The 10,797-nt window shown below is 42.8% G+C and overlaps 1 protein-coding gene across 1 annotated transcript in view; it reads left to right on the top strand.

The window, feature by feature from the left end:
• Window positions 1-289: 289 nt before the first annotated feature.
• The window catches only part of KCNK5 (potassium two pore domain channel subfamily K member 5), a 36,845-nt gene continuing 26,337 nt past the window's right edge, over window positions 290-10,797 (top strand). The window contains exon 1 of the mRNA XM_005238668.4: window positions 290-674. Coding sequence (XP_005238725.1) covers window positions 489-674 — 186 coding nt within the window. The 5' untranslated portion in view covers window positions 290-488. The remainder of the gene's footprint in view (window positions 675-10,797) is intronic.

The raw sequence follows: 10,797 nt of genomic DNA, 5'->3' as shown, positions 1-10,797 counted from the left end.
TCGCGGCCCCGCTCCCCCCGCCCCAGGCGGCCCCGCGCGGTGGCGGTGGCCAGACCCAACCGCGGCCCCGCCGCCCCCCGGCGACCGCCCGCCCCTCACCGGGGCGGTGAGACCCGGAGCACCCGGGGGCGCCCCCGCCGGCTTTTCCCCCGGCGGCAGCCCCGCATGCGCGGGCGGCTGGGGGGAGGAAGCGGGAGGGCACCAAATTCAAATCGCTGCTGAGGAGGGAGGGGAGAAAACTGGGGGAAGGAGGCAGCCGCGGGGAGTGGAGCAGAGGAGGGAGGAAAGGAGGGAGGAGGAGGGAGTGGGAGGGGAGCGTGGAAGACTCTAAGGGAACGCGGCAGAGGCCGGGAGAGGAGGCACGGCGCACGGCGGGGAAGGCAGAGCTGTCAGGGGAAGGACAGGGCGGCTTCGGGCACCCACGGCCGCAGCGCGGGGCAGCCGCCCCGGCCCGCCCGCCGCGCTCCACCCGCCTTCCCGCCGGCACCATGGTGGACAGGGGCCCCTTGCTGACCTCGGCCATCATCTTCTACCTGTCCATCGGGGCGGCGATCTTCGAGGTGCTGGAGGAGCCGCACTGGCGCTCGGCTACCGAGGACTACAAGCGGCAGAAGACGGAGCTGCTCAAGCAGTTCCCTTGCCTGGGCCAAGAGGGGCTGGACAAGATCCTGCAGGTACGACGGGCGCCGCCGAGCCGGGGGTGCCGGGCGGTGGCAGCGGCAGGTGCTGCGGGGCCCGCGGAGCGGGAAGCACCGCGGCTCTGGGCGGGCGGGCGGGCGGGCCGGCGGGGACGTGCTGCCGCCGGGCCGGAGGGCCAGCCGGCTCCCCGGGAATACTGACCCCAGGTGCGTCCTCACAATGCCCGATGCCTAAAAACTGCCCCTCGAGCGGGAGCGTGGGTATGCCTCTCAACCCGGGCAGGCTGTACCTAATGATAGAGCGGTTAAATGGGGCCGCGCTCCCTCCTCCCCGGCCGCCCCGGTGATGAAGGGGCAGGGGGCTGGCGCGGGTTTTGGCCGGCCGGTCCGGGGGGCTGGCGGGGCTGGCACCCGCGGTGCGCTCCGCACGGCCGGCGGTTCCCGAACCCCGCAGCCCTGAATGCAGCTCTTGTAGCTCCCGCGGTGGCTTCTTCTGCCTCGATGGATGTTGTGTTATGAGGAAGGCAAGGTGAAATCAAGCGCCTTGGTCATCTTCTGTTTCGTCCGATTTCCCTCCTCTTATTTTTCTTTCTATTTTTTTCATACTAAATACTGAAAATGCCCCTGGGGGTCCGGGTGCGGGTCCCGGAGGTCAGGCGGGGTGACAGGGGGAAAGGCTGAGTGGCTCGACAGAGGGATGTTTGCAGCTCTTGTGCTGTTATTTTTACTCTAGGAGAATGACTTTTTTCCAAGCCATAAGGAGTTGATAATCGTCCTATCTTGTTCATCTGCCAGGATGCCTCTTCAAAAGTAATTATTAATCAATAGTATGTATTAAATCGTAGAGCAGTGTAAGCTTGGTTAGTGCCATTTTATGGACGTGGTATCCATTAAAACGTGGTGGCAAGCAATGGCGAACCATGAAAAACCAGGCTGCCCAGATATGTGGGGCTCCAGTGGTAAGAATTAATCATTTGGGAGTTTATTTCAGAGATGTTTATATTGACTGGATCTTCTGGTCATAGTGTTTTGGATTTCTTGTTATTATTTTATTTTTAAATCCACTAAAAGTACTAATATTTCAAAAGACAGAAGACAGGGAAAATGGCTCATTAGTTGTGTAATTGGTGTAATTGATACTGTGCAAGCTTAGAAGACGATATAGTTCTCCATCCTAAGTTTGTGGTTTAAATCGCCTTTCTTCTGTTGGTGGCTGCTTTCTGTCTGCTTCAGATAGCAGAGCTTTCTGGTGGCAGTGTCCTTATAGTTAGCATCTTAGTTTCCTGTTAAATGTGTTTTTGTGGTACACAGTGGAATGGGTGGATGGAGGCTTGAAACTATAAAGGGATGTTGGAAAGACATGCCATCTTTTTTGAGTATGCGTTTACTGTTCCGTAATCTTGCTGAAATCTTACTCTAGGTTATATCCCAAACCTGTTCTAACATCCTTAAGAAAAAAAAACTTATTTGGATTGGGATGTGTGTTAAGCCTGGCATACTTAACTTTTTGCAGACATAATGCAGAATCTAGGTTCTGCTCAATTTAGGACAAAATTCATGTTGGTATGAAGGAATTGTTGAGTTTTTGCCCCATGATCCTTATCACAATTAATCCTGAAGTGGCAGAAATATTTTTCTTAAAGTACAAAAGGACAATGAAAAAATATTGGGCAGTTCATTAGAATGGATTGTACAATAGAGTACACAGTAGAATGTGCGATAGGTGCAGAGCCAGTGAGAAGGAAAAAAAAGTAGTAGAAGGCAAACTATGGCCAGATCAAAACGTTTGATTTGAGTATCTCTCTACAGCACAATGTGGAGAGCCTTCCCTCTTCAGTGCATGTTAGCTCCTGGTAATATTCTCATATTCATGTGATTTTTCACCTGATATTTCAGTTTTGCCTCTGCTGCTTCCAATCATACCTTACTTTCCATGTCCAGTCTTGCTGGTCTGATTATCCCTCATATATATTCTGTTGTCATCTTAGGCTCATGTTAGCTAAAATGTAAGTCTTACCTTCCTCTTATTTTGCTCTTGCTGGTAAGTGGAAACTTCACAGCCAGCTTTCTTCCAGACTTGCACTTTTGTTTCTGTTCTTAGTCAACTTCTACGTGAGAAGTGACGGGAAGAAGGCTTACAGAGGAGGATGGCAGGGTGAAATCTAGCCTAGCTGAAGCTAAATGGAGTGGGGGGAATCGTGTAAGGACATAAAGACTTACACTCTACAGCTTACTATGGAATTATCAGAAACAGGCTTTGTAGCTGTCCTTTTGCAGCCACTATCCATGCTGCTTCTGTTGGGTTCTGCTGAATCTTTAAAACATTACTAACATCTGTTGTCTTTCGGCAATTCCTGATCATCCTGTTCTCATATTAAACCTCCAAATTTATTCTCTTACAATCCAGAATATTGTTGACTTGAAAAACGTGCATTCCCCACCCACCCCCAACCCCTGTTTTGTTCCTCTGACCTTCCGTGTCTGGCCTCTTCCATGGACTCTCTGAACTTGTTCTTGAGATTTTGCATGATTTGACTAATTTCTCTGCTCTTCTCCTTTTTTTTTTTTTTTTTTTTTTTTTTTTTCCCCAAAATGGCCTTCAGTCTTCATCTTGGAGCCTTTTCTCTCACTCTGCCTGCAGTCTCCACTGATGCTCATGTGACTCTACTGAGCCACACTGAGCTTTGCTATTAGTTCACTGGTACTTTTTAATATTCCCATTTAAAACACACTGGATAAAGTTCTTCAAGAAATATCACCAACTGTAGAATTTTAAATGGTTGTTAGTAATATGCAAGAATGCCAAGAAATGTTCAAGTTGTACTAACAATACCAATTTTGTTTCCAGAAGCAGCCTGGAAGGTGACAAGGACTGAGTTATTCAGAGACCGATCTCTCTGCTGCCCTTGTTCCCCACCCAGGTTAGCTCGTGTGTTCATCTGAGCCTAAAGTTAGCTGTAAGCATGATGGAAACTCTGTGTGGAATGGCTACACAGTTAGATCTGTAGCGTGATCTTAAGCACTTAAAAAGACAAGTAGGTTATCAGCACAGATTCTCAATTCACATACAGACTAGTATCTCTGTACCAACAGTTTAAGTGATTATTAAGTGGGCTGTATTAGGTCAAATACTGTCTAAAGTTTATATTCTGTAATAAAGATTTCACAATGTGTTACTAGAAATACACTGCAATAAATGTTTATCTAAATGTGTTTAACATACTTTCAGAAAACTCACAAGCTGAGTATTGTAGGATATGCTAAAGAGTGAAAGCCTTTTTCCCCAGTTCTGAGAAATACCTAAAATAAAGTTGTTTAAAAACAGCTTTTAGAAATCTCTTATGTGAAGAATCTATTTGTTTTTTATTATTGTAAGTACCCTATTACTGATCATAACTATAAGAGGTAAAGAAAGTGCTTAAACTCTTTGTGGAGTAATACTACGTAGACCCTGATTTTAAAAGTGACTCACTCTGGACAGTGTATGGGCTGGTTGCTGCCTGCCCATGCTCTTCTGGGTAAAGCTGATTGCTCAAATAAAAATGTTGCAGAGATGCTTCACGTGACAATTTATGTAGGCCTCCAAAGACTCTCAACCACAACCATGTATTGACACAAGGAACCGTGTAATCTCTCATCACTGCATACAATTACCTTGGAATAGAAATGTCTTGTAACACTGTAGACTATCTGCAAACATAAACACTTAATCGTTATGTAATTGTGCCATATTTATCAGCATTGTAGAATCTTAAAAGTAGTGTAACACATCTGTCTGTTGATAAAATTCTATGGCTTGTCCTTGCTACTTGCTGCTGTGGCTCAAAGTCCTGGGCTCCTTTAGGAAGGGGCAGCAGGCATAGATCTACAGTGATGACACCTTTGCCTACCCTGCTGTAGGAATGAGTTTTGGAGACTGAAGCCAAATATAAAGCAATTCAGTAATTTCTCTCTTCTGCAGTTCCTTACTTTTACTCTTTATTGCTCCATCCTGATTGTGAAACATCAGCTTAATGATAAAGGAGCTATTCATGCAAGGAGGAGTCCTTTTGACCCTCGTGTCACTATTCACATGAGCAAAGGTTTGCCAACACTATGCCACATCTTAGTTCCTGGGAAATCTCTTTTACTGGCCCACTGCAGTCATAAAAAAATTAAATGCTTCCCATTGATAAACATCAAGGCTGGTCAAAAGAAAGGGGAGGATGTGAAAATTCGTTAAAATGGTTACTTTGAAAACAGCAATAAAATGAGAAGAGAAACTACGGGCTCTGTTCAGGAGAAGCAGACAAACATACTGGGTATGAGAAAAAATAATTGAGGTCTTTATTTGAAAAGGGTGCAAGACTCTTAACAGGCCTGAGAGACAACTTAAGAAACCTAAACGTTTAGACCTAAAGCCCAGTGCTGTGAACAAACATTTAGAAGACTTCTAAGGAGAGCTTCTGCCGGGATATACATGGCATGCAGGAGGTTTATGCTAAAGGAAGTAAGTCAAGTGGCTTAATAGCAGTTTCTCCCCTCAGTTTTTCGAAGTCAGGGTGTCTACTCACAAACACTGGCAGGTGCATTTACAGGATTTTGGGTTGTGTTTGAGGATGCTGAAGTTTGCTTCTACATTTGTTGATTCTTGGAATTTTTAAAGTTACATTATAAAACTGACAAATATTCTCTGAGCGCTGTTCCCTATAATGCTTTACTTCCAAGCTACTACCTCAAGGTTTAATTCTGCAGTACTCTTGAGTATGCAGATTATAGTTTTCTGAAACACTTGAGCTAGGTTTTAAATGCTTTTAATTAGTTCAACATTTAATAAAGAGATTATGGCTTTTACTATGTTTTGTAGAGTGATTTGTTTTCCAACCTAAAGTTAATAGGGGCATATTTTTCGTAATCTTTCCTTTCCCTTGTGTTCTACTTTAGGAGTTGTGTAAATGAGGTTCTAGACTACTAGGGGTTGGTTGGTTGGTCTTTAACTTCCTGATTTAATGTGGGGGAGACAAAGAGGAGACCAAATTCCTTAGCTGGAATGCCAGATGAGCTGTCTCTTTCAAGACTAAGACTTTTGCATGGGCTGAACCAAGTAAAGCTGAGCAGCTATTGGACAAGGACAAGTGGCTGCCAATAGAAAATCTTTAACTGTAAAGTTGTCAAGTACATGCAATACCACTCATATAAAAACTTGACAGCACAAATTAAAGCTTATGCCTGAGAAATAGGCATTGCTAGATTTGTCAGATGTGTATCTCCAATTATGCACTCTCTAAATTCAGCAGGGATGAGCTGAGATGAAAAGGTAGGACTGCTGGCCACAGTTCTCTGTGACATCTCAGACTATGAATTATGGATATTGCTACTGTAAGCATTAGGAGAAAAAAAAATTGAGCTCAGGCAGTAATACGTTACTCCACAGCTTTTTTCTGTGTGTTTCTACATGCAAAATCAAATGTAAGCAGGCTGTTGTGTTGTGGTTTCCTCCCCCCTTTTCCCCTGTTTAACCATTACATTGTTTAAACTTTCTTGGAACATAGTTAAACAAAGCTGTTAGTGCATACACTGCAACTCTCTGCTGATGGAGCAATAGCAATCGATCAGAAGTTTTACTTTTCCTGCTATGGCTTTTCCTTTTTCCTGCTATGGGCTTAATCCTTGAGTGCTTGTGGTATGTTTTGCTTCTGTTACTTTAGGACAGAATGTTTGTATTGCCTGACATGTTACCTTTTGCTGCTAGGTGTGTTTTCTGGCAAGCTCTGCTCTAGATATCATGGTATTCAAGAAAATCTGCAGGTTATCAGCAGCTTGTCCTAAAAGATATTGGAACCCCTGTTTTGGTTCATACTATATATATGGCAAGATGTTTTCTGTAGCGTAATGATGACTTTGTACAGATTTCCTTTTTTTAAAAAATTTTTTTGCTATTAATACTGATTAAACAAAATGAGTTGTTTAGCTTTTTCTCTGAATGCTGTTGACCTTCAGAGCAATCACATTTCATACTGGTACTGCAAGTAGACGTCAACATAGTAACATACAATCAGAAACAAGCTGGATTGCAAGTGGCAGTCAATAGTCTGATTAGAAGGGGAGCAAGTGAGAATGGTTTTGCTCTTTGGTGCTATAGACTTGCTGATGACAGTGCCTGTACTTGTAGGGATTTTATTTTTTGCTGACTATTGTATGATCCCATGGATTGATTGCCTATAAGCAAGTAGTTAAATTTCTTCATGGAGTATGTCTCTAGGTTTTTTTCAGTCTTAAATGAGTACAGCTCATAAACCCTGAGTCTGCTCTGTAGTATGAAACAAAACACGGTAACAGGACAACTGGAAGAGTTGTACTCTTCATCTAAATTAAAATCCCACTGTGATCACACCTGAAGCTCTCTACAGTGCTACAGATGTCCTCTGGAGACCCACACTTAGAGGCATATTGAATCCTTAAAATATAGCATGCAGTATGCACTTTGCATTTTTACTAGCTCTCTTTATTGAAGGGTTGGCTTAGGCTTGAAGGTGTAGCTTACCTTCCTTTATTTCCTGTCTTCGTTCTGATTCAGCAGCACTGGTAGTTCTTGTGTTACTAGATTTTTTCTTTAAAACACCAAGTTATCTAGCAGGCAACTTCAGACTGGCAGTTTGTTTTCTGTGTCAACACATCTTATTTTATTATGTCTTTATATTAGAGTTCTTAGATATTACTGTGTTAGTTATATACTTATCAACATTTTAATTGTAGGCAAGAGAGACCCCTCCTAGGCATGCCTTGCCCTAGCATCTCTATTTATATCAAATCAGTAAAGGAGTTATAATTTCTTTCCTTCCTTCCTCTCTCCTTCTTTCTTTCCTCCTTTTGCATTGTTTTGAGTGAACTCTTGTGGATCACAGGCACTGTTAGGTGCAAAGTAGCTTCTGGAATGTTTTAAACTCAAACAGTGTTTAAAGCTGTTTTCTTAAGAGGACTAAGTGATGAAAAGGGAGTAGGAAACTAGTAATAGGCCGTATATCGTAGCCTCTGTTGAATCTGAAATAGAGTTCCTTTTCTAACAATATGCATCTCTGTAGTGTTTCTTATGATTTAACCCCTGTTGTGGGATGAATTGCTACAGATCAGCCCATCTGTAGGACTATAGTTCTGCCTTAATGAAAAAGTAGATGCAGATCATGAATGAGTCAACTGGCAAATACTAAATTGACTGTTTTGTGCCGGCATCTTACAGATATTGTGTATGCAGGTTCCAACTGCTGAGAAACAAAAACCATACCTGTGTGTCTCTTTTGAGGTTGCAACAGGTGCAAAAAAGTCTAGTTGGACCTATCGCAGGTCTCTGAACTCTGATTCTTCTTAACAACAAAGCTGTCAGTTATTTAACATTAGTTTGGACTTGAAAGTAAGTCATAAGATTGTCAGATAATGGCAGCTAATGAGTGGTAGCTAATGGAACTTGAAGATAATTCTGCAAAGGGTTGTGATAGTCCTAAGGTGGAAAGCATGCTCAGATATGATACAATATTTTTGGTGGCTTGGCTAAAATATAAAATTAATTAGTGATGACTTGTGTGTGTGATCTCCAAACGCTCATACTTCTGTTCCTTTTTTCTACTCCCAACTTACTCCAAGGGAGTAAAAAAGCTTTGAAGGAAAGTTGCTCAAGAAGCACGTGTGGTCCCATGCTAGAGAAACAGCAGCTGTATGTTTGTTCTGGCCTGAGTGAAGTGAGGCAGCTGAGTCTCCTCCAGGCACCAAAGAAACAGGGGAGGTGTTTGGAGCCAAGCAGCTGTATAAAGAGAGGGGGTCTAATCAAGCTCACTGGAGGTAACCAACTTCTCCCTTGGCTTGTGTTGAATAAGTCTGGCTGGAGCCCTCAACTTACTGCATGCTCAGCTGTTACAGTTGCTGCTAACCAGCTTCACAGACTGTAATGCAAATATGTTAAAATCAAGTTAGATAGCTGAACTATGATAACTTGCCAGTGAAGTTAGAATTTCAACCTTCAGGTATGTGTAAGTGGTATGTATGTGACCAGAATATCAGAGGGCAGTTCTGTAGTCAACGCTTGCCTTGTTGGCACAAGCGTTTTTGAAGGGCACTGGGGTTTATGCTTAGAAAGTCATTCACTCTTACTCGTATTAGTGCACTCTGAAGGCTTTCCACCTGTGCCCTATCAATTTGCCTTTTAAAAATAATAGTTGTATGTTTCCGACAATTTTATTTTCAACTTTTGGGGTGGAGGGCAATAGAAAGGAGAGAAAGAATAAAAAACTTCGAAGTTGCTTCTGTTGTAGCAGCAAAGCTCGTAGCTAACTTTATTGTGTCTCTATGTGATTCGTTACAGTAATACTAGATTTTCAAGGTAGTATCTTAGCTGGATGTGACTATAAGATAACTGTGCTTTTTCATGAAATTGCTATGTAGTCTTTGCAAGATCCTAAAGCTGTCAACTTGATTAATGAAATGAACATAGATGTCTTTATCTTACATTTAAAAGAAGTAAAATATAGTTCACACTCTGACAGTGCCTTGCTTTTATTTGCATGTGTTTTAAGAATGCTTGCTTAGTTCTGCTACAATGAGGCAGTTGGTTATTTGGACAGATGTCCCCACAGCTGGCTGCTTGTTGTTTTGTAGTGGAGGAACTCTGCAATAAAATAGTTTCACACCAGGCATTGACCTAGGTGCTTTCAGCTGAATTCTGTGCACCTTTCTTAGGAAAACAGTCTCGCTTATTTGAGGTAACTGCTGCTTTTCTGTGGTTTTGATGACTATCTTGTATGCCGAGCAGCTTTAAAGCATGAGGGTTCTCTACTTAGCAATGTGCAAGTGCTTCCTCTGTCTCAGCTTGTAAGATAATAGATGCCTGCTGAGTGGTTAGAGGTGGCAGTTGCAGGAAATCCAGGCTAGGAAGGAAAAGATGTAACAAATGTGAGGCAGTAGCTACAGTGCTTCTGTCAGCTGATCCTTCTTCCCTTCAATGTAGTAGCAAGAAGATAGCAAAGTGGTTTGGCTTTCTACATTGTCAGGGATGGGACAGTTGAGAAGTGACAAACAGGGCACAGGGTGTGTTAATTACCTGCCGCGTGTCAATGCTGTACATTACTCTTTGCCTTCAACTTGTCTGGTGTTACATGCTTAGGAGTGACCTGCAAATACACAGGAAACTATGAATCTGTAAGCGTGCATGGTTTGATAGTCTTAAATTTGAAATATTTTTCAGTTGACTACACTTGCTTTTTCACTTATTCAAAACACTTTCTACAGGATACATGCAATGACTTGTTTAGCATTGGTTCTTGCCCAGGAACTAAATGTGATATGGGACTGAAGAGATTACTGAAGAATTACTGAAGCAGTATGTGCTTTGGTTTTTATCAATGTTACTGATTGGAAGCTGTCTTGGGAAGAAAGCCCCTTCTGTGTACTTCGTGGTATAGTGTTGAACATAGTAGAATAGCGGAAGATTGTGTTCCCGTGTACATGTTGTGTGTGTGTGTGTGGTTTTTAATGTTATACTTATTCCGGCAAAAATGGGGTCTGTGCCTATACTGACACAACTGTGTTTTAAGAAATATTCTTATGCATAGGCAGCTCTTACCAGCAAACTGATGCTATTGCCAGTCTAGCTCACTCACCTAGCAGAAGAAACAAGATAGACTAGGCAAGTTATGCTGTTACAGGTCTGAGAGTGTCTAGATCAGACTTTTTCCCAGTGTGCTTATCTCTGTTACTGATTGCGCTTCTTTCTATCCTGCCATAACTGTGCTCACAGATCTCTGCATCTATATTTGAAAAGATTTTTCCAGAGCAGCCTCTTCTCCTTCCCCAGTCCTCCTTAAAGATCAGTCTTGAGCTAATATAGTGTTGAAGGGATTTGTAGTAACATTAAAAAAAAAAAAAAAAAAAAAAAAGTTTCAGGTTAAGCCCTTGATAAAGCAAAATACATAGTAGCCAAAATTTCAAAGCAAATATAGTGTCTGTGGCAGGTTTTCCCCCCTTATTATTCCTCTTAACATAAACCCATCACCTCAAACCCATCACCATTCATACCAAGCATCCTGTCCATGTTGACATTGGAAGCATGCCTTGCTTTGCCTCCTCCTCCTGCTATGTGATGGACTGATACAGGGAGAGAGACTAGTGTGGTTGAGGTTATGTAAAGTTTTTG

Source organism: Falco peregrinus, chromosome 11, assembly GCF_023634155.1.
Source record: "Falco peregrinus isolate bFalPer1 chromosome 11, bFalPer1.pri, whole genome shotgun sequence".
NCBI lineage: Eukaryota > Metazoa > Chordata > Aves > Falconiformes > Falconidae > Falco > Falco peregrinus.
This window is presented reverse-complemented; position numbering and strand designations above follow the sequence as displayed.